Source organism: Bombyx mandarina, chromosome 01 (assembly GCF_030267445.1).
Source record: "Bombyx mandarina strain Sakado chromosome 01, ASM3026744v2".
NCBI lineage: Eukaryota > Metazoa > Arthropoda > Insecta > Lepidoptera > Bombycidae > Bombyx > Bombyx mandarina.
The window spans coordinates 4,538,576-4,564,001 of NC_143208.1; the positions used below are offsets into that span (position 1 = coordinate 4,538,576).

At 36.1% G+C, this 25,426-nt stretch overlaps 1 protein-coding gene across 1 annotated transcript in view; it reads right to left on the reverse strand.

The window, feature by feature from the left end:
* SCaMC (Short Calcium-binding Mitochondrial Carrier) overlaps positions 1–25,426 on the reverse strand; it is a 63,393-nt gene continuing 37,967 nt past the window's right edge. Inside the window, exons 5-7 of the mRNA XM_028177220.2 lie at positions 5,376–5,534; positions 3,474–4,050; positions 1–859 (exon numbers count right to left, since the gene is read on the reverse strand). Of these exons, the coding sequence (XP_028033021.1) occupies positions 675–859; positions 3,474–4,050; positions 5,376–5,534 (921 nt within the window). The 3' untranslated portion in view covers positions 1–674. The remainder of the gene's footprint in view (positions 860–3,473; positions 4,051–5,375; positions 5,535–25,426) is intronic.

The window sequence follows — 25,426 nt, forward strand, 5'->3', positions numbered from 1 at the left end:
TTAAAAAAATGCATAATTTATTATAATCACAGATGCTCGTCCTGTCACGTTTTGACCAACTATTAACACCAGGCTCAAAATTTTAACAAAGTCGCAACCAATTGTTCACTTCAACACAATTTATTTTAAATGTCAAGCTTATAAATATAACAAGTGTCAGATTTTTCTTTACATATCAATACTTAAAATGGAACATTACAATAACAAAATAAATTAATAGACAAATAACGCACGAGAGCTATGGTACAAACGAGCTAAGAAAACGTGAACGCTGTAAACAATAATTGACCGGTCTGGGCCTGACCGATAAGTCCATTGCGAACAAACTTGCATTTATTTTCATACTTTTCAACGCCATTTCGTACTTTCCACGGGGTAACTTACAACGTATTCACGACCACAAATCAAAAACACGGCTTGGAAATAAAGTTCACATTCGCATATAAGCTGCTACAGCGTACACGTTTTCTTTTATCGTAAAACAAATGCATGGCAACGCTTTTAGTTCAGGATGTGATGTGTGTGTGTGTGTGTAAATAAATAACTGCGAGAGAGTGTGTTGACCGCGGGCGTTCCCCGCCCGGCGGTGTCGTGTCGTGTCGTTGTCGTGTCTGTGACGTGTCATCCGCGTGTCCGCGAATTGTCGTCAGCCACAAACACGGTCCGCAACCTGATCACGTCATGTTCACGCCGAGAGACCGACTCGCGTACTCGTACACGACGTACGAAATCGAGACGGCCGGAATCACTTTGATGAAGTTCGGTGTGATGCCGCGGTACAGGCCACGGATGCCCTCACGTTGAACGATCTCTCTGAACACGCCTCTCATTGTACCCTCCGCGCCTCTGGCTGCATTTTCTGGAAAATTTATCAAATCTATATACATATTTCGGTGTTGTTAATTTTTTTCGAGATGATACCGACAAATTGATACCAATGGCAAAGAAGTCGTTTCAACAAACAGTGTGCTTAGTGCGAGTTTTTAAACGTTCTCGACAGTTTTTTTTTCCTACCTATGCTGATAGCCTTGAGAGGCTATTTCAGCTTCGCCCTAACGTGTGTAGGTGAGCTCACGGGGCTCAAACCGGAGTGTTGGTAACACTGACCCTAGCAAGAGCAATGCTTCGCAGAATCTACCACCGGATCGGAAACGCAACCCACTGAGAAGATCCGGCGAGAAACTCAGTGGGCTGTGTATGTGGGTTAATTCGCTCGTCGAGCCCGTCGTCGCAAGCGACGGGTTCGACTAGGAAGGTCACCGTCCTCGATAGTGTTAAGCCAATTATGTATGCAGTTGGAACAGCGCCCCTAACGGCAAACGTAGGCAAACGATCCCATTCCATATAAATATGAGCTAACTTTTACGCTATCGAGAACGTTAAAGAGCTCGCACGAAGTTGTTGCACAGATATGTTGATTATTAATACGAAGAGTGGCAAGGTAAGGCAGTACAATACAAGTAGTACATAAATGTGTTGAAAGTTCAGTCGAAATAATTCGTGACAGAAGAAGATAATGGGTGCCCTTTGGTCGCAATAGATAATTAAATAATCCGAGACTATTATAATAAAACGCGTAAAATCATTACGCAACAGTTTATTTTTTATTTTCTACAAGATTAGTTTAGAGTACGATCTCAAAGTCCAATTTACATTTAGTAATTAACTGAATTAAAAAAATACCTAGACACCACAACGATATTCACCGTCATACATAATATTGAACCCTCAATTTCAATGACAAACTATCCAATCCATTTGAGGAAAATGGGAATGCATAATTACTTCGCGGTTTAATCAGATTGGCGATACGAGCTAGTGATGCCTTACAACACGGGGGGTATTAGAGATATGAAGTTGCCTGCTGATTATGGCTTGCAAAATATAGATTAAAACGATTATCGGAATTTTAAAAAAATAGTTTCCAAATCGTTCAATAATTAATATAATTTTTTTTAAGCTGGATCTAAATGTCGTGCCAATTGTTCAGGGGAATAAAGTTTTATTACATAAACTGAATGTTAAATAGAGAAATATAAGTGTGGAAGCAAAAGGTGGTCTGGACCCGCACTTAATCACATATCTCGTAATTTTTAGTTTGAAAGACTATAATCTTCCGACACAGACTATTTTAAATGCTAATAAACAAGTCCGTATGGGGTATCATATAAGTTAATACTAAAGAGTATACTATGAGATTAGGCAAAATAAAAATATTAACGCAACTAAATCGAACACAAATACCGTTTTTTTCCAGTGCGCAAAATGTTGTTGTAAAATTCTAGATCCCTCATTTGTTTTGTGAATATGCCTGCAAATACTTTTTATGACTATTTTTAATTGTGATTAAAAACATTTATCGTATTATAACAATGTTATGGTAGAGCTTCCGAGTACGTTCCCCTTTTAAATATACGTATTTTATTTTGCTTCTATTTAAATATCAATCGTTTGTGGTAGCTGAAGTAGGTATGTCATCAAGTCTCAAAAGACGCGTGTTTTCGTTTGACTTTTATAGTACATCAATAACCTTTCTTGATAAATACCTTTTATTTATTCTTTGTGATAATTTTGTTTTTAACTAAAGACGCGACTAGCCGTCATAACAATGGAACTAAGCGTTTTATGGTCTAAGATTCTTTTTCTGTGTGTTATTTATTGTTCTAGTTTTTCAGTTTGAGCTGCACAAATAAGGGTCATTAACGTATTATACTATATCTCACGAGCGAAAGTAAGTCTATTGCGCTATATCAATGCTATTTTTGTTTATTACAAAGCTGATATCAGAAAGGTATCAGAGCATGATTATGAATTTCTATATAATAATATAGCGTCAACTATATTTTATAGAAATCTTATCGAGGAGTGTTTTAAATACATAAAAAAATATCACGGTATTGTATGTACACGTAGGTGTAGGCGAATCTAAATTACCGATTTTGTAAATTCCTTTGATCTTTAGTTCCAACATCATGCAAAAAATACAGGACCTGATTTAATGAAACCTTTTTGTGTATTAGACATACTTTTTTCCCTTACTAAGGAACTACAAAGGTTATGCCAGCGTAACCGAAGGACTTCCTTTCAGAGGCGGCTTTACCTATGGTTCAGGGTGCGCGTTTCACTTGGACGCAATGGGTTTAGAGGGCGTCGACCTCGGCACTTTTAACGAACCTGTTATACAGTAGTCGGTATTTCATTTTGAAGGCGCGCTTACTAGAAGACGCTAGGGTGAAGATTGCACGCGGGCGCTACATGTGCCAGAGACGCCTTTGCTTACTTTATTTTGCTTATAAGGCACATATCGCTCACTTAACAATGATTAAACTTGAAAATCTCTTGTTTTTACAATTAAATTAGCCAGTAATAAAGCTCCGGTTTCAACTATATGCCTTGATTCCGGGTTTGGTAATACTGGCACGCCTGTTGTCCTCACAAATCACTAACGCTACTGATATGAATAATTGACAAACCTCGTGCCTGCAGTCTGGTCCTGACTAGCGCGAGCGGGTAGGAGCACACCTGCCCCAGCGTGCACGAGATACTGCCACACGCTAGCAGCAGCAAGATACCCGGCTGCTCGTTGTGCGCCTGATATTTACTAATGTATTTCTTCTTCAACGTTTCGTAAACCGCCAGGTCGATGCCCGCATAGGGTACGATCCCCAGTATGTTTGGAATGTATCCCTTGTAGAAGCACCGGAGACCCTCCCTCGCGTATATCTTCCTGGCGGCGTCAGCTATGCCGCTGTACTGCCCTGTTTTCCTTAACGCTAATCTCGTCTTTAGCACCTCTAGTGGGTAGATCACAGTTTGGCTGATCGCCCCGGCCGTCGCGCCGGCTATGAACCTCTCGTGTATCTCCAACGGGTGGTTACTCCTCTCCCCTTTGATTAGCCTTTTAACTTGTTCATAAGCCGCGAACTTGATCGCCGATTCCGGAGCGATTTTGATTACATTAATTCCGTTCCCCCTCCACATTCCGGTTATACCACCTTCGTTTAACATTTTCGCTAAGCATTTTCTCATATTTTCTCTAGTTGTGTTCACCTAGAAAACGCAAAATCAAACTTATAAACTGTCGAATTGCAACTCCGCTTTGACTGAAAACAATTCAATAAAAAGCCAAACGAATTAACGTTCGTTACCAAAGAAAATTTTACATCGCCTTTATTGAAGAGCGAAATTTTATTCAGTTTTCTAATTGACTCCGGTCACCGCGGGCAAACGTTAATGTGTTTTGTCTAATTTAATAAACAGGCCAATATTGGTCGTCTGAATTCTTCCCATTTGCAAGCCATCACTGTCGTTTATTTGGCAAGGGCCTGTTTCCGGAGAGGCAAAATTGCTATTTGTATTTATAATACATTACCATCTTCCGCGAGGTTAATTAAATTTAAGATAGATAAGTATTACACATATATTTGTACAATCAGCCTCATAACCGTGTTAACGGTTTTATATCTATGAATTAAGACTTTAATAATACACAGACTTTATGCTACACAATATTGTAATTTTACTCAGCACAGGATCCAACTGAGATGTATTATTTTCTTTAAATAAATCATCTGATATTGACAAGAAGATTTTTTTTATTGCTTAGATGGGTGGTCGAGCTCACAACCCACCTAGTGTTAAGTGGTTACCGGAGCCCATAGACATCTACAACGTAAATGCGCCACCCACCTTGAGATATGAGTTCTAAGGTATATCAGTATAGTTACAACGTCTACCCGCCCCTTCAAACCGAAACGCATTACTTCAGGGGAGAAATAAGCATGGTGGTGGTACCTACCCGTGCGGACTGACAAGACGTCCTACTACCAGTAATTACGTAAATTATAATTTTGCGAGTTTAATTTTTTTTACACGATGGTATTGCTTCACTATGGAAGTAAATCGTTGAACAGTTCTTAAATACGTATTTCATTAAGACAATTGGTACGTGCCAGCGGGATTCGAACACAGTTTTTTTTTCCTACCTAAGCTGATAGCCTTGAGAGGCTATTTCAGCGTTACCTTAACTAGTAGGTGAGCTCACGGACTCAAACGGGATTGATGCTAACACTGACCCTAGCAAGAGCAGTGCTTCGCAGAATCTACTATCGGATCGGAAACGCGACCCCGAGAAGATCCGGCGAAATACTCGGTGGACTGTGTCTATGGGTTAATTCGCTCGTCGAGCCCTTCGTCGCAATTGACGGGTTCGACGAGGACGGTGATCGGTGCTTGTGATACCTAAAAGCACCGTTAATGGATCGGGAGGATCCGTAATGACGTGTTTTAGAGGCTTGCATCGCTAGATACGAATGCACCGGATGTCTTATCCTTTAGGCCACGACGATTTGAATTTAATAAGACACGGAACCTACTTGTAAAAACACTTTTAGTCTGTCCAGTGGAGCCGTGCAGGTCCTGCTGACTGCGCCCGCTATGCCTCCAGCCAAGAGATGTCTCCACCATTTACCCGTTTGTAGTTCACTCTGTGTGAAGTCATCGGGAACGTTCATATCCTCGCCGATGTCTAGATACTGAAATAAATAAATAAAAACCCGTTACAAGCAGCCACAAATTGAATTGAATTTAATTTCTTGCATTTCGTCACTAGTTTACACATATCCTTTCACATTTTTTTAAGTATGTGGATAAGTCTATTGTAAGAATGTATTATGGTTAAAGGTCAATTTAAAAATTGCATTAACATAAATAATAGTAAATAGGTATGAATAAATTTATATATTATAAACAATTATCTTGCAACTTGTTGTATCCGTCATACAATCTGCTTTTCAAATCGATTACAATCGACATCTTTCAATGGATATTACTCGTATTATAATTTGCAGGTTGGTTTTATATAAAAAGTCCTATTTTCTCGAACGACGATCTAAATATGGAGTGGCGAGTCGACCCAATAACGGTGTCCTATTAACGTGTAATTTCATTAATAATAATTTATTGATAATATATTTATATATTATCTGGCTATGTCATATTATATTGGTAGCACGTATTGGGACAGCATGGGTACGTACCAGCAATCCTTCCATATTTTTGCTAAGTAGCGTAATCAGAGATACTAAAGATATACTAGAGATACCTATGAAATTGTCAGTGTGCTCTCCGTGTGATGGTATATGGGGTCGAGAAATGTACGACCACAAAGCAAATTATTACCAAAATAAAAGTCACGCAAAGAGCCATCGACGGGCTATGTTGGTCATTTCTCTACCGGACACGGTACAAAACACCGAAATATACACAAGAACTGGTTTGACTGACATAGCCAAAATAGTTTCTCGGAGAAACTAGAATTGGGCTAACGACATATGCCATCGCATTGACAATCGGTGGAGCAGAAAAGTACTGAAGTGAAAACCTTGTACTGGACGTCGTAATGTGGGCAGAAGACCTGGTCAAAGTAGCTGTAAGGGACTGGATGCGCAAGGCAAGAGACCGAAAAGAATGCGAATGCATATGAAGAGACCTCACTCAGCGTTGAGTGGGCATAGGTTTAAGAAGAGAGAAGAAAGCGTAATCATACATTCCAGTTTAAAGGATGCGACAGCTTTTGTACAATCTTATTGAGACTACGACGATCTCTTTTATCAAGCGAAATATTTTGTGATGTATATGAGCTTCCGTAGACATTTAATACCAGGTGGGTCGCGAAATTTAAAGCAATATTTATATTGTAATGTTAACTTACGAAATTATGTATGTACGTAGCAAATAGACAAAGACGTTTTTAAATTACGTTCTGATTAGTACTATGAACATATTTATATTGTGGTTTCGAATTATAGACGCATACGTCATGGAAGCGGATTTTATAAAGAAAAAATAAAAGTTTTCTAGTTAAAATATACGAATATATGGTTACTGGTACTACACTGTGTCGTTTAGATCATCCTCGTCCTGATCGTCTTTGTATAATTTCTTCCGATTCATTTTTTGTATCCATATTTTAGTTGTGAATTTAAATTGGTCCGCCTGTTAACATCATAATATTAAAATTAGAAGTTTACTCTTCATTCTATATACTTTATAAAAAAGACAGGACATGGATATCCCAATCGCCTATTCTCAATTTGCCTTTAAAAATTCCTATACTTATTCGTTCGTAGCCTAACCAGCTATTCCAGCTACGTCAGGATAGTTACGTCAGCTCATGGGCTCAACTTGAGAATATTTGCTAACAAAAGTAGTGCTTCGCCCTAGCAAGAGCAGTGCTTCGCTGAATCTACCACCGGATCGGAATCGTGACCGGACTGAGAAGATCCGGCGAGAATCTCCATGGTCTGTGTACTATAAGTTCGCTCGTCGAACTTTTTGTTGTAATCGAAGAGTTCGACGAGGACGGAGACCAGTATTTGGGGGTAGCCGGTAAGAAACTGATGAGAGTCGAAGACCGGGCTCACTGGTTTAAATTAGGAGAGCCCATGCGTTACTACAGCGGACAGCTATGGATTAATGATAACATGATGACGATGACACGGGACAATTTTTCCATTCCACGCTGCAAAATTTGACGAATTATTAAGATAACTAAGAAATATCTTTTAAAATCGATTATACGATATTTATTTTGAATCTAATCTCAAATATAGAAGACTTAAATTATGATTTTCAGGATTAAACCACATCATAGTTATTTAGTTGAAATAATGACATTTAAACCAACAAACTCATAAAGTGCAGCAATAATTAATAATGCGCGTTTGATAGTTAAACAAAGAACCTTATAGAACTTAAGGATGTTTTAAATCAAAAGGAAGAATTGGCGTTTAATTATTCCTAAAGAGTTTCAAAAAAATATATATTAATGTTAGTATATTATAATTCGGGTATAATTTAAATATTCTGCACGAGACTTGGTGCTATCCGGAACAAACTCGATAAACTATGATTCAACTCATGACGTCAGCGTTAGCGATTGTACTTAAATGGGTTGAACGGAATAATCACGCGGAAGGCAATCTGCGAAAATGTCATGCATCGCGTCTGCTTTACATTTTGAATGTAATTTCTATTCAATATACAATACATAGTAAAAATCTAAACATTATGGAATTGTTATTATTAATCGTAACTGATAAGAATCTAAAAGACCAAAAGTACACTATGAATCAAAATGAAATTACCGTGGTGTATTTAAAATTGCTTGGCATCTTGTAGTCCCACCAGCCCATAATAGCGGTGGCGAAAGGAAAATAAACGTTCCAAAACAGCGTATTTTTCAGTAGACCCATGTAAACGAAAAATTTTACAAAAAATACCGAGGTTCTATACATTTTACATGTAAAATTTTAAGTTTACAGGGCTGAAAAATCGCATATCAATTTTGGTGGTTTTTACATTACACGTGACATAATGTGACAGATTTATTAACCTTACAAAGTGATTCATAGACACCAATAAGTTTGTGTCTCAACTCCTCGTTTTATAGGATGAATTATAGCTGATTTACATTTATTCGTACTTATCTACATTTTAGTGTAATGTTTAGTGACCCCCCGTATTCCAAGATGCGTACGTTACAATTTTGTTTAAGTATTATATCCGAATTAATAATTTTTATTAATTTTCATAAATCTCTTAATTTGCATCCAAAGTTTGTAAAAAAAAAACCTCATAGTTACGCTCTATACAACAGTCTTTTTTTGTTCTACCATTGAAAATTACACTTAATCACATGTAGTATTAGACGGATTAATTAAATATACATAGATAACAAGGTCTGGCGACAAACACTGTCTACTTTTTAATGTACAAACATTTGTGAAAGATGCTGTGATAATCAATATAAAATTTATGATATTATGTTTACAATTTTGCTGACATTAAAACGCCAGCAATTGTAAGCGGTAATTTATTATGAATTGGCATATATTGCTCTTTCACCACGCCTCCACGCTCATCAACCATGTCAAGGCCACGGTACCGGACCTTAGCTATTTGACATTCCAAAGTTTGGTATCGCGACAAGGTTTTTAATAAAAAAGACTTTACTATTTATTTTTCCTCTACCGTATGCATATACGCTAACTAATTAGAAATTTACGTTTTGGATTTGATAAAAATTTAAAGAGGTCTGACTAAAAACTAGTCATTATTTGTTATCATTGGTAAGATATGACAATGTGTATGTGTGTGTATGATGACGTTCAAAAACTTTACTTTTCATTATATAGTGGAATTTTTATGAAGCCTTTTTTATGTTAGTATTTTGCTATTAATTTATTAATAATATACAAATAGACCCAACTCCACTCCATCATAAATAAATATTATTTTACTCGTAACACCCAATAATAGAGTCGAATTTTCACTATCATTTTGAAGACCTTAGGTATTATTCTAAGGCGGTCAACATCATCCGTGCTACAGATCACTTCGGTGCACTGTTGGGAAATTCACAATTCAATTAAGTCTGCAGTTTGGTGATATTAAATTGGTTAACCTAACCAATTTACTCAGGCCATTTCTCCCTTTATTTCCGACATAAATGAAATAATTATTCCACAATATGTCTATTCCGTATATTGTGGTCGATTTTTTAACGACCATTAGTCAACGGTAATACTACGGAGCCAAATACCGTACGTTACTGTCAGTACTAATGTTGCTGTACAATACAATTGAGATTTCGTTGTAATGTTTCAAAGTGAGTGGCGGTATTTACGTTCTGACATCTATTGACTTCAGAAACCACTTTAAAAAAGTGAGCCGTGAGCGCATCGTCAATATAAAGCATAAATTAAATACTATATTTACCACAAAATTGTAGAAATGAGGCGATCAGCGCAAAAGTGGCCTAACCCATAATTTTTTTATATTCCAGCTTATATGACGTAGGTACATTGGTATTTATTTAAAATATAATACATTTTGATGCAAAACCGGCCTATCCATAGTTTCACCCATAGATAACAGATAGCTTTGTAAGCATTATTCTTGCGCGTATTGTTTTTTGCCTACTCAAATTAAAATTCATGAAAATTCAGACCTAATTGCCTCCATACTAAATTATTTTTTCGGCCTGGTGCCTAACCTCCTACGAGGTCCCCGCGCCTAGGGGGCGCGCAGGGTATGTGGGACTTGACGATCTGCAAGGTGTTGGGAGCAGACCGCGGGCCCAAGGAAACCTCCATACTAACTATGGTAAGCTTTTTTTTTACAGGAGAAGATAGCCAGATCCCGTATGTGAGAGTTGAACCTCACTAAAAACTCATGCCGCTCACAGCGGTAACTATGGTAAGCTTAGGCCATTTTTGCGCTGAGTGTCTCAAATATAAAGCAGACATATTAAAACTAAAGTGACATCACAAATTCGTCAGTCAGCAAACAAAAAGCCGTACCCGTACGTAAATAGTCTCGCATGTTTCTACGTTCGCAACAAAATTCTGAAGTCACATGTTTACGTAATTATTACGTAGCGTTCGAATATTCGAACACACAGATCGTGACACATTTATGAGCCGTTTTGACCGTGATCTGGCGAACATGAACGGTCGCTAACACTTGCATGAATCTTTTTATTAAAAGTAAACAGTTTATCAAGAGGACGAGGTTATAAGAGTAAAATATTTGTAATCTACCGAAAACAATTTCAGTAAGAACTACATTTATTATGAAAAGCCCGAACAAACAAATATGTATTTTTTTTAACTTTTTTGTGTAATGGACCTTTCTATCTTACACCCGAATGAGGCTGTGGCACGGTGTACAGCCTTTTTGCCGGTTTTAGTTGTCTCAAAAGTATTGTTTTATGAATACGAAAAATATGGGCAGTTTAGCCATTTCTAGAAGATGCTAATCTTCTCTTAGCTCTCTGCAGCTCTTATCATCACCCGGTATCAAATAAGGGAACACTTTATACATATTAAATACAGATGTTTTTGAATTTGTATTAAATATTCTTTTTCTTCTTTTTCACCTTATCCCACTAAGTGGAGTCGGTACCGCTAATTTTTCTCTTCCACGTTCTCTTCTATCAGCCGTCATCTCAACACTCACTCCTCTCTCTCTCATATCGTTATTCACATGAATCCAGTATTGAATTGGTATTAAATACTGGAATATAAAAAAAAAAAAACAATTCAGATAATAATAAAAAAATACCAGACATTAAATTGATTTCGCATTTTACGGCACTATTCCTTTCCTTGAGCAATAATTGAAATCAACAGCTTAGGGCTGGACCCGTAAGATAAGAAAATGCAATAAGGTGAAGCACGCGATCACTAGGGAACTGAAAACGACAGTGTTAAAGTGCGAGCATGAGGTAAACATAACATTATTGTGTTTAGCTCCGAATTGAATTCGCTCGAACAGAAAACTGTTTGGTAATATACAAAATACGAAAATATATTTGACTAGCTGACCCGGCAGACTTCGTAGTGCCTCAATCGATAAATAAAAGACACATCAAGGAGACACATCAAAGGAAAAACAAAATTGTTATTCTTATTTAATTCCGAGCATTTTCATATTTATCTACCTACCTTTTAAACCTTCTCTGGACTTCCACAAATAATTCAAGACCAAAATTAGCCAAATCGGTCCAGCCGTTCTCGAGTTTTAGCGAGACTAACGAACAGCAATAATTTTTTTTATATATAGATAACATACAAATCGCAGGGTTGTCTGTTATTTCAGTACTCTTTTTATGAATATGCAAACGTTACCTATAAATCAACTGACTTTGTATGGACGAGGAATAATTAATATCGTCTACGTCAAATAAAACTTTTAATTTATCTACTTTCTATCAGTATTTCATTGAATCGCATATTATTATACCTAAGCCTGTTCGTGTTTCACCAGTTTAACATTGAGTATAGAGAAAATTGCGTATTTCACGAACATTCTGCTTCAGAACGATGCTATTAATAGTAATACCACGTGAGCTCAACGCTTCATCAATGTAATCGTTTTTAATTTTGAGCCGAGAAAAAAATGCGAATCTAAAACAATATGTTTATAAATTAAACATCCGTGAACTTGTCCGTTACGAAGTTTGTTTATGAAAATTTAAAACAACGTATGAAAATAAAACTTAAGCTTTAATTTTGGTATTATGTGAACATGTACTTACTACAAATACTACTGCCGTAATAATTATATCATTATTGCGCGTTAATTATTATATAATACACTTATTAAACAATGTTTAAAGTTTCATAATGTATAATTTAATTCAAGCAGATGGTAATCGTTCTGAGTTTTTTCGATTTCCTTCTAGTTTGGAAACTTATAAGTTTACTTTCTAGTTTTTATTTATTGCTTAGATGGGTGGACGAGCTCACAGCCCACCTGGTGTGTTAAGTGGTTACTGGAGCCCATAGACATCTACAATGTAAATGCGCCACCCACTTTGAGATATAAGTTCTAAGGTCTCAGTATTGATATTGATTAGATTCTTGATTCCATCATCATCATCAGCCCACAGTCGTCCACTGCTGGACATAGGCCTCTCCCAATCTACACCACTGAGCCCGGTCTTCCATAATGATTCCATAATGGGCAGCAATGTCAACGGCCCACCTGGTAAGTTGTTACCACTCATGGATACCAATAATACCCCATTAACCTCAGGGGCACAACCCAGCCGCAGCTCACCGTTGCCGATTCCTTTATATTATCGAATATTGGACCATAAGTTATTATAATAATATTATCATTTTTTGTTAAGAACGTATTTAATGTAGGTTAAGTTTTTAACAAATTCAATTTATAAATAAAATCGTCTCTTTTTTTTAATTCGCTTATCACGATGCTAATTGCGTCGTGGTTTTCGCGTTTTAACGTATTTTTCCGACGTGTGTTTTTATCTTTTCGTCTGAAATCTTAATTACATATCTATATAGTTGTTTTATTTTCCCCCACTTATCGTCTTGTGACTTGTAGCATTAAAATTTACAAAACAACATGTACCTATTTTCTAAAACATTTTAAGTGTTGCAAAGAATATAGGAAAATACTCTTCGATTCACAACATTAAAGAATTTGTTAAAAATCTTGAATGCAAATTCGCGGAGGTAGCCTTGAGATAGTCATTACAACATTAAAAAATTTTTTTTATGTTATTTTCATAGCTGTTTTAAAATCACTACTTGACGCAACAAAAGAAAACACGAGTATACAAGCATTCCATCATTTCAAAACCATAGAAATTATCTTGAAATCGATTTATCTAAGTACTAAATATTTGAATTGAGAAACTTTTATATTTATTCTACGAGCATTACTTAAAACTTTCAGTCAAGTCCTATAAAACGTCGTTCTTGTCACAAATTATCCAACAAAATTGCATAAGTCACGTTTTATTTAATCAAAACAATAAAGATTTTACATAGTTAATTTTAGCCGAGGATATATTCCGGCACGCTCTGTACCGGTCACAGATATAGAGGTTGGAATGTCACGATGATGACGCAACACGCGAGCACGCCGCGTCATACGTCTGCTGCGTTGGCTACGATTTGAATGAAGTATTGTACTGAAGTCTTTATTTTTATTTATTTAATTTTTTTACGTCCCTTAAACAGAATCAGCCCACTGAGTTTCTCGCCGGATCTTCTCAGTGGGTCGCGTTTCCGATCTGGTGGTAGATTCTGCGAAGCACTGCTCTTGCTAGGGCCAGTGTTTAGCAACACCTCCGGTTTGAGCCCCGAGAGCTCACCTACATGCCAGGGTAACGCTGATATAGCCACACAAAGCTATCAGCATAGGAAGGAAAAAAAAGAGAATGAGACAAAATAATAGAAAAAAAAAAGAATAGAGACAGCAATAATAAATTAGAAATTCATATAATCAACATAATATGTATTTAAGTTTATTTATTTTTTTATTTGAAAGACTAGCTCATACTTCATTCTATAATGTATGTAACACGCATTTCGTTTCGCATTTATTTTACAACGATTTTTTATCATTTCACAGAATATTGACGAAACATTTTTCGATAACAAGTGTTGTTTGTTACCTTTATATAGCAACGCATTCTGCGGACTTCCCAGTAAATTATAATTAATTCAAATTTTAATCTATGACGCTATTATATTATATTTTATGATGATTCACGCAAATTTCCCTTTATTGCCGTATATTTTTTTTTAAATTTCCTCATTTTATGTTAATTCTAATAAATTTTTTTATAACATCATTCATAAATGATGTTTCATTCATGATCATTCATTATAATAAATGATGTTTCACTGCAAGACCCAAATTCAATTACAAAAATTTAACGTCATCAGACATTTTGGGAGCAGTATAAGTTTATTAAATAAAATACTTTTTGGGATGATAACGAATATTATTACTGGTTAGTTAAGGCGATAAGAGTTATAATAAAGTGGCGTTTTAAGCCGTCAACGTTTATCGACCTGAATATGTAGTGCTGAATACGTCACAGCTGACAGCAATGACGTTATACGTTGTAGAATCATGGTAATGGGCAATTGTTATTGTAAAAGAGGAAGATTAAAGATTAAAAGTAATTGTCAACTTTGGTACGCATGTAATATCTGCCTATTTTGAAAGTTTGGAATATTAATCGAGCAAAGATGAAATCCGGTAAAAGGTGTCGTTGTTACACATTTAATTGCAAGTATGATTTACTGGTGGTAGGATCTCTGGTGAATCCGCGCGGGTAGGTACCACCGCCCTGCTTATTTCTGCCATGAAGCAGTATGGCGTTTCGGTTTGAAGGGCGGAGCAGCCGTTGTAACTATACTGAGACCATAGAATTGATATCTCAAGGTGGGTGGCGCATTTACGTCGTAGATGTCTATGGGCTCCAGTAACCACTTAACACCAGGTGGGCTGTGAACTCGTCCACCTATCTAAGCAATAAAAATAAAATAAAATAAAAGTATACCTACTCAAGGTTCAAAATGAACAAATTGATCTTTGTAGACACTTAAAATAAGCCAATAAAATTACGATATCAGACTGCCTATCTTTCTTGTTCTGATAAGATGTTAAAATGTATATCAGTGATGCACTTACTAATGTTTGCTTAGCCTCGATATTTCGACAGCAGTGGACGTATTGTGCGTGCGATTTTGTAAATTCGCATAGGGCGGCATGTTACTTCTTTTACATTTAATAATATCAATTTCAGCAGTTTTTATAAATATTTGTATGGATGTTAAATTTATATTTAAATTTTAGCATACGAAAGTGCAAAAAAAGAACTTTATGTCTGTCAAATCTTGCAAATTATACGTTTTGCAAAAACATTTTAGCCGGCACACCCAACATACGTGTATTTGGAATTTATAGATTCATTGAAAGATGTCGATTGATGCAAAATTTTCTTCGTCAAAAAGACTGCCATTGTCATCAAGTGCAAAGTCAACTATAAGCATTGGACTAAATTTCGTTGCGTTATTTGGAAATTAAATATTTAATTTTCGCTGATATAGAATATAGCTTAACTTTAAAAATTTAATATTCAATCTGATCTTTTTTTATTGTTTCTTATTAACAATATTTGTTATTACTACCTAGTCTTGCCATAAATACTGAGACAAAGGAAAAAAAAATCTATTACAAATAACATTTATTACTAACACATATATAACATATATAACATAATAACATATATAACTAACACACTGTAAAAACAGTGTGTTAATTTAATACATAAATATAAAACAATTTAAAGTATAAAAAGCTTATTCGAAGTGGTCTCCTTTGGCTGCAATACAGTCCTTTAAACGTTGAGGCTAGTTATCAATAGAAGCACGCACTCTTTCCATGGGAAAAAATTTCACTGCCAATCGTACGGATTGTTTTAGGGACTCCAAATTATCATGGCGTTTAGAGCAAGCCGTACTCTCTAAAACTGACCATAAATCATAATTGAGCGGATTAAAATCGGAACCAGACGACGGCCAGTCTTCAGCTCTGATGAAGTCCGAAACGTTCGTTTCCAACCAAGACTGCGTAGACCGAGCTTTATGACCTGGCGCCGAGTTTTGCTGGAAGGACCATTCTTGATTATGGAACATGATGTTGTTAAGGGGTTTCACTACCTTCTTAAGAATGGTATCTTGATACACTTGTGCCGATCTTTTGATACCTTTTTCACAAAAGTATGGCTCAGTCACTTCTTCATAGCTAATACCCCACCAAACCATCACTGGAGTCGGATAGTGCCCACGTTGCACTCTGTGGACTAATTGGGAAGCTTCCTTAGAGATTTGAGCATAAATACGGTCATTTTGTTTGTTAAAATGTTGCTCAATTGTAAAAAATTTCTCATCCGTAAACAAAAAATTTCTATGACCTCCCTTTGCGTACCGCTTCAGTAGTTGTTTCGATTTTACCACCCTATTCTCTTTTAAACTATCAGTTAAGAAATGACCAGTACGTGTCTTATAGGCTGCAAGTCCTAAGTCATCTTTTAAAATACACGACATGGTTGTAGGTGCTATCTTCATCTCCCGAGATAAAATCTTTTGCTTTCGGACAGGATTTCTTCGAATTCTTTCCCTTACTGCTTTCACCACCTTTTTCGAACGAACACTACGTGGACGGCCAGATCTTTTTCTGTCACAAACAGAGGAGGTCTCATTCCACCTATTAATAGCCCGGTACACAAACATTTTACTAATACCAAGCGTATGGAGAGTTTTAAAAATTGCATTTGGCTCCACACCTGCTCTGTGTAATGCAATCACAGTGATTCGGTTCTCTTTATCACCCCACTCCATTTTAATATCGCAAAATATTGTACAATGTATTGGCGCCAAAATGAGAAAACTCAATGAGCAATCATATAAAAATGACAGATTCCAAATTCAAACGTAATATTTTGTTTATTTTTAATTGTAACAGTATTTATGTCCAGACTAAGTATACATACTTAATTGCTTCAATTAAAACATAAATCGTCTCATCGTTTAAATAAACCTTTCAAATTTCCAGACAGTTTCATGTTTCCGAACTCAACTAATGAGTTCATTTTATGAAAGGAGTCATTCCTTTCATGAATGAATGTGCTTGCTTTTTTTTGGATCTACTCATACAAGCACTTCGTACATTTTTATTTTTCTAAAATCAATAGTTTCCAAGCAATTAACTGAACAATATTTGACATAATGGAGTATTTGTATCTTTAAATTAATTCAGACTAATTTCTAAATGCTTGCAATTTTAAATAATTAATAGAAACGAAAATATTTTCTTGCCTTTTTGTATGAAGTTTAATTTCATTTTATTATTACCTGAAGTCTTAAGGTATTAAGAGAACGTGGTACCTTTTGAAATAGCTTTTTTAACCATCGATATATTCGATGTTTTTAACAATTAAAACGTTCTGTGTTGGAGAATCGCAGAAATTCGCTTAGTTCGTGCCGTTTCAGTTCTAATAATTCATTACAATATTACGGTTATGACATTGAAACTAGCTGTGTGCAGTTGTGCGTGGTGTTTAACTCAATGAATTTATCTGACACTGACCAAAAACTCTCATGTATTAGTATTTTTCTAAATAATACATTATTACATTTAATAATGTGTTATTTTGCCAAATAAATATATTCGATGTCGATATTTAACTGTTTCCAGCATTGAAGTAAGCTGATTTATATTTAAAAGACTGTGATGGCACACTTTCGAAATTTTCGTTTACTGTGAATTTTACACAGAGTTCGATATTCGAGCAAAATGTAAAAGTGAAAGTTCTAATTAAACTAAGAAAGTTATTCGCAATGCTGCCGGATAGACGCTCAGCTTTTTGTGTAAATGTATATGGTGGAATGTGTATGATAAATTTCTGATCAACGAATTTCACTTGAGAAATTTAAAATAGGAAGTGTTCACAAGTGTTCCGAATTTCGCAGAGCTAACAAGCATACCCACTGCGGTCGCCTAGGTAACAGCCACGCAAGGTCACTATTACAAAATTAACATAAATACGTTTCACGATAACGTTACTATCGGCATTCGTTTAGCATAGTTCGGCACCGCTTAAACTGTCACTCTCAATTATGGAAAAATCAAACACGTGGGATTTTTTAATCAGGCAACAAACGTAAAAGGCTGATGACGTGTATTTCAATGTCGTAGGAGAGTTTGGCGGCTTTACGAAATTTCACGTGTCCGGATCAAAATAGATTTTAATCTTTGTAGTTTTTGAAAACGTTCCAATTAATTTAATTATTACGCAAAGGTTATTGTGAGTTTTATGTACCTTTAACATGTAATCCCAGAAGTCTAAATAAGAGTTCATATCCATTTTTAAATTAAGCAATCACACTAGGTATCGATAAAATCAATAACGTATGTACGTCAACTGTAGTAGACTGTTGGCTTCGTTAACCGGACAGAGACTAGCTATTAGCTAACCCAAATTTAGATTGCCATTTACCTTTGCCAAACATCTGCGAAAGATGATGAGAAAATCTTCAAAGACGTCTCCCGTCGCTCCCGTGTAATCTTCCAATTCCAGAGACATTTTATTTAATGTTTGAAAAATTGCTATATAAATAAAATAAATTAAATCACAGAATTATTTCTTTGGAACTAAATATCAGATCGCAGAATACTAGTGATATTCGAGTTTGCGTAAGACAGACGCGATAACGGACACACGTCAGACCTCCTCAGCGAACTGTATCACACTGACACATCACACAACTGACAACTGACTGGCTGAGTCAGTAAGCGCGTCCGGACGTTTTTTGGTTCGTCATAATGGCTGGGACGTAAAACCGCGCGGTACCAGTTCTGGGTGGCCCAACAAGACTAAATGCGAAACCCCTCTCTACAAAGTACAAAGCAAGATCCGCTTCGCAGTCGAGCGGTATAGCGTTATCAGTCAACGATATGTTTCCATTATCCGTACATTGATGAAGGGCAAAGGGCGCATTTGATAAAGAAGGCACGTTTGAGGCGAAAGACTAGTTTGGGGGCTCGACCGTATGAACTATGTAATTCTCGGTACAGTCTTCATCAACAGTAATTTTTACAGTGAAATTTAATAAGCGCTAACAATACATTAGATTTAGATTTAGTTATAGGCTACAAAAATTAAATGAATTAATATTTTCTTCCGTTCTCGCGAATAATAGACTTAATTTAAACTTTGACGGTTTAATCGCACATTTGTTACCATCAAATAAATATTATAGTTAAAGTTTTAAATTAATTAGGTACATGCTTTAAAGTTGGCCATTTCAGTGACAAAATACACAGAATTCGTTAACAGACAAAACGTGCAGTAAATACGTTAATGCCTACAACAAATATTAATTATAATTGTACGCTGCACTTGAGGTCGTAACGATGTCCGATGGCGACATAGCAACACGTGTAAAGCACAACATGTTATTCGCAACACGTGTCAGCGGTGAAAGTGTTAGTCTTCTAATAGTGGTTATTTTAATTGAGACTAAGTTGATATCGCCTACTGAGTTTCTCGCCGGATCTTCTCAATGCTTGCTAGGGACTAATATTAGCAAATTCTCTCAGGTTGAGCCCGTGAGCTCACCTACCTGTCCAGGCGTAGCTAAACTAGATAGGACAAAAAATTGACATGATCGCGTAATCAATTCGTTTTTAAGTTCTCTTTTTGGATTTACTTCAAGAAAAGAATCCATTTGATTGTTTTGATGGGCTGTTCGTTGCAATGAATAACAATCTTTTGTCGCTTTGCAAAATTTCGGATAATGTCGTTTTATTGAAAGTACCTGTGGAACAATTTTGATAAAATTCTTCGGGTGTTATGAAATCTTATCCTCACTCAATCTTGACAGATTACGTAGGAAACGAAAGAATGAAAATAGAAATTTTATTCGTTTTATCAGTCATCGATCAGACGAATGTCTACAGATATTTACGACTATAGTACTCGTGTGTGTGACTTTGCCTTGTGGTTTAAATTTGCATCCATATTATTATATCATAAAGCAATATTTGGAAAACCAATATTCCACACACATTTTTACCTTGTAAATTACACATTTGAATGTTTTCCTGTAAATGTTTACGTTAACAAAAAATACCCGAAATACTATAATATAAATTTGTAATTTCTGATCTAGTTAGTAACTCGAAAATAAAACAGGTGATCAAATATTTAAATAATTGTTGTGAATGTGAAGCAATAAACGATTTCAGTATGTGGAAAAGACGTACAGGTGCTATTTGATATTGATGCTGACGAGACAACACACTCGAAGCAGTTGCTCTTTAGTTGTACATATAAATAAATCCATCCACTCAAAAGAAAGTATGAAACGACGGAATAGAGAATGCTGGAAACGGGAACACAAGACAAGGCTGGTTAAACGTTACAATCGAAGACGCTCTTATCCGGGTTTACGCTATACAAAGTTTTAAATTAAAAACGTCGGAAAATATGATCGAGAGAGACAAGGGCTTACTTTTATAATTAAATGAAGAAATAGACAGACGTGACGTCAAGAATGAAAGTCATAGTCCATTAAATTGCTTTCGACTGTTCATAGGTGCTCATTTTCAAAGATCGTTTAAGTTGCTGAGCTTCCTTAAAGTTAAACTTTTGAACTTTTTATCTGAATACAGATTTATGGTCTCATCACCTGTTTGTTTGATTGATTTTTTAAAACACATTATTCGTGACTATGGCAGGCTTAACACTCTTTTAATAGTTTTACAAATAAAAAATCCTTGGACTTAAAAAAATCCTTGTGCTACCTGTGTTGTCGAAATAACAATTAGAGATTAGGCGCCTTAACTCATATTCCTCACAACTTCTTATTTACGGAGTTATTTTCCAGATAGTTTAACTGGAACAATGCTAGGTTTAAGTACGGTACGGTACCACCGTAAATATTGATAAAATCATCGAAATTAATTTTACCAATTTCTTAAATTGAAACCATATTTAGCACAAAGTTGAGTAACAAAAGCCCTGCAGTCATTAATTGTTACGCAAGCTCGAATAAAGTTAATAGGATTAATAAAAAAAAAACATGCCATTGATACGTTTATTATTTGTATTACGTTTAGGCAAAAAAAAATGCGTACGCAATTGGATACACACAGCATATTGTTACTAATTATTATTATGCTTTATAAGCAGTTTTTCGTTTCTGTGTCTCAAAATAGCATCATATCCAACCTAAATAGAGAAAAAAATATTTATATGCAACACGAAGAGTTTTAACATGCAATACAATAATATCTTTAATAGACAAACAAATAGATACTGGAGGTATTTTCAGTGCAGCATTCAATTTTATTTTACTCTAATGAGGTCTAGGTAATTTACAATAAGATTCAAAGATTTGCTATTGTTTTAACGTTACGTTGGGCATTCTATTATTGCTATGTTACATCGCAAAGATACGGTTTCAGCTGAATTTTCAAGCAATTCGTTGCCGTCAAAAATAACTTAAAGAGTGCTATTTCAATACATATTATTATTCTATTTTTACAATGGACGAGTTTTCTTTAACAACGAAAACCGTCTATATAGTGTTTGGTAGGCAGCGGCTTGGGTCTGCCCCTGAAATTGCTGACGTCCATGAGCGACGGTAACCACTTACCATCAGGTGGACCGTATTCCGAATTTCGTCCCGTTGCTACCAAATTTCACATCGCTGGGTCACTTGAAAAAGTCCTTCAAATTTCATCGAAATCATCATACCTAGTCAGGTCATAAGTATTGTCACACAGTAAAAACTTTTCTTTTAGAATGCTGGCCACAAAAAAGTTTATTGAATTCGAATGTCGAATTGTTCATGAAAATAAAAATGTATACTTTTAGAATTTTACTCATTTTTAAATATGGAGTGGACGCTTAAAGAAGACCGTGTTGCAGTTATTGCGTTGCATCGTTGCGGTTACGCGCCAATTCAAATTTTTAACATACTGAAAATTTTGAATATAACCAAAAGATTCGTTTATCGTACCATCAAACGATACAATGAAGACTCTAGTGTAGATGACAGGTCAAGAAGTGGTCGCCCTCGGTCTGTTAGGACTCCAGCAGCGATAAAAGCTGTGAAGGCGCGAATTCAAAGAAATCCCAAACGTAAGCAGAAATGGTTGGCCCTTCAGATGGGGTTAAGCAGAACCACGGTGAAAAGGGTGTTAAATGAAGACTTAGCGCTTCGGGCATATCGAAGAAAAACAGGACATCGTTTGAATGCTCGTCTAATGGACCTGAGACTGAAGAGATGCCGTGCTTTGTTGAAGCGGTACGCGGGAAAAAAATATCGGGAAATTCTTTTTTCGGATGAAAAATTTTTTACCCTAGAAGAGAGCTACAACAAACAAAATGATAAGGTGTACGCACACAGTAGTGAAGAAGCGAGCAACCGTATTCCGCGTGTCCAACGAGGTAATTTTCCATCCTCGCTCATGGTATGGTTGTGAGTTTCTTATTGGGGCTTAACAGAGGTATATTTTTGTGAGAAAGGTGTAAAAACGAATGCAGTTGTGTATCAAAATACAGTCCTGACGAACCTTGTGGAACCTGTTTCTCATACCATCTTCAATAACAGGCACTGGGTATTCCAACAAGATTCGGCGCCAGCTCATAGAGCGAAGAGCACACAAGACTGGCTGGCGGCGCGTGAAATCGACTTCATCCGGCACGAAGACTGGCCCTCCTCCAGTCCAGATTTGAATCCGTTAGATTACAAGATATGGCAACACTTGGAGGAAAAGGCGTGCTCAAAGCCTCATCCTAATTTGGAGTCACTCAAGACATCCTTGATTAAGGCAGCCGCCGATATTGACATGGACCTCGTTCGTGCTGCGATAGACGACTGGCCGCGCAGATTGAAGGCCTGTATTCAAAATCACGGAGGTTATTTTGAATAAATTTTAGTGTCATAAGAATCTATGTTTTGTTAAGTTCATTTTGGTATATGAATGGTTACATAATGAATAAACTTGTTTCAATTATTTTACATTAAACATGTGACAGAATTTATGACCTGACTAGGTATATATGTACATACATGCAGACATCGACTTTTATATGAATAGAAATTTAATTGTCTGTAAAACATTAAGAAAGACCTAGTTCGCTTTTTCCAAAACACTTTTTCTATGCGATGTTTATTCAACAGCAGTATAATGCGTTCATTAAATCACCGAGTATTTATGTTATTATTATAAATTAATGAAGCATCACTTCAGTGTTGCACATTGCATATTGAATCCACTATCACGTGGATAGTATATACACGTGTCAGCAGCGCAAGGACGGACGACGCAAGGACGGAATTCGTTTATTTTGTAAATACAATTATGAACCTTATACTATAGGTTTTAAGACAAAAAGTATGTTTATTTTGTAAATACAATTTTGAACCTTATTCTATAGGTTGTAAGATAAAAAGTATTCGACTGATTTCACAAGCAAAATTATGCATATAACAAAATATATTTTTTTATGTAGTAAGAAGGATGTCATGTAAAGAAATTACTGTATTGTTTTTACGTTTGTGAGCTACATTAAATAATTCGAATTTATAAACGAGCGCTCCTAATGAAAGAGCATCGTAAATTTATTTGAGATTGTTTTTAGAAACGTTCGGTATATTCATTATTTATAAGCAGCTCTCTTTTGTTAATTTTTGATGAGCCAGAGACTGGAAGTACTGAGCCTAGTTCAGAAACGTATGGCAATTTAAGTGTAGTTAGTGAAATTTCAGTCAGTTTTTGATTGGTAGACCCTGTGTTCGTTTTTTTTTTCTTTCAAATCTATACTAATATAACTAGTCAGGTCATAAGTATTGTCACACAGTAAAAACTTTTCTTTTAGAATGCTGGCCACAAAAAAGTTTATTGAATTCGAATTCCGAATTGTTCATGAAAATAAAAATGTATACTTTTAGAATTTTACTCATTTTTAAATATGGAGTGGACGCTTAAAGAAGACCGTGTTGCAGTTATTGCGTTGCATCGTTGCGGTTACGCGCCAATTAAAATTTTTAACATACTGAAAAATTTGAATATAACCAAAAGATTCGTTTATCGTACCATCAAACGATACAATGAAGACTCTAGTGTAGATGACAGGTCAAGAAGTGGTCGCCCTCGGTCTGTTAGGACTCCAGCAGTGATAAAAGCTGTGAAGGCGCGAATTCAAAGAAATCCCAAACGTAAGCAGAAACTGTTGGCTCTTCAGATGGGGTTAAGCAGAACCACGGTGAAAAGGGTGTTAAATGAAGACTTAGGGCTTCGGGCATATCGAAGAAAAACAGGACATCGTTTGAATGCTCGTCTAATGGACCTGAGACTGAAGAGATGCCGCGCTTTGTTGAAGCGGTACGCGGGAAAAAAATATCGGGAAATTCTTTTTTCGGATGAAAAAATTTTTACCGTAGAAGAGAGCTACAACAAACAAAATGATAAGGTGTACACAGTAGTGAAGAAGCGAGCAAACGTATTCCGCGTGTCCAACGAGGTCATTTTCCATCCTCGCTCATGGTATGGTTGGGAGTTTCTTATTGGGGCTTAACAGAGGTACATTTTTGTGAGAAAGGTGTAAAAACGAATGCAGTTGTGTATTAAAATACAGTCCTGACGAACCTTGTGGAACCTGTTTCTCATACCATGTTCAATAACAGGCACTAGGTATTCCAACAAGATTCGGCGCCAGCTCATAGAGCGAAGAGCACACAAGACTGGCTGGCGGCGCGTGAAATCGACTTCATCCGACACGAAGACTGGCCCTCCTCCAGTCCAGATTTGAATCCGTTAGATTACAAGATATGGCAACACTTGGAGGAAAAGGCGTGCTCAAAGCCTCATCCCAATTTGGAGTCACTCAAAACATCCTTGATTAAGGCAGCCGCCGATATTGACATGGACCTCGTTCGTGCTGCGATAGACGACTGGCCGCGCAGATTGAAGGCCTGTATTCAAAATCACGGAGGTCATTTTGAATAAACTTTAGTGTCATAAGAATCTATGTTTTGTTAAGTTCATTTTGGTATCCATTCATATACCATACATAATGAATATACTTGTTTTAATTATTTTACATTAAACATGTGACAGAATTTATGACCTGACTAGGTATAAATCTACAGTGGTTTTTACGGATGTGCCGTTATAACTACTGAACCATGCATCCGATTGACTTGAAACTTGGTATCCATGTAGAAAATACATGTACTTAATGGATAGGCTAATATTTATATAAGTGTTGGACTCCCTAATAATAATGACAATAAATAATAGTGTTAATTTTAAATGCCCAGCTAAGCGGGCGAGTGCGGCTAGTTTTTACTATAATTGAGTAGGTGAAAAAAATATAACACCGCTTTACACACGAGAGGTCCACTCGAACAAAACTGCGAACACAGCGACTGATCATTAAAGTTAATTGAACGAAATTTTACCGAATTAATCGAAACCGCTGAACTGAAACTGAAGGATAATTTTGTAATTTGCAGAA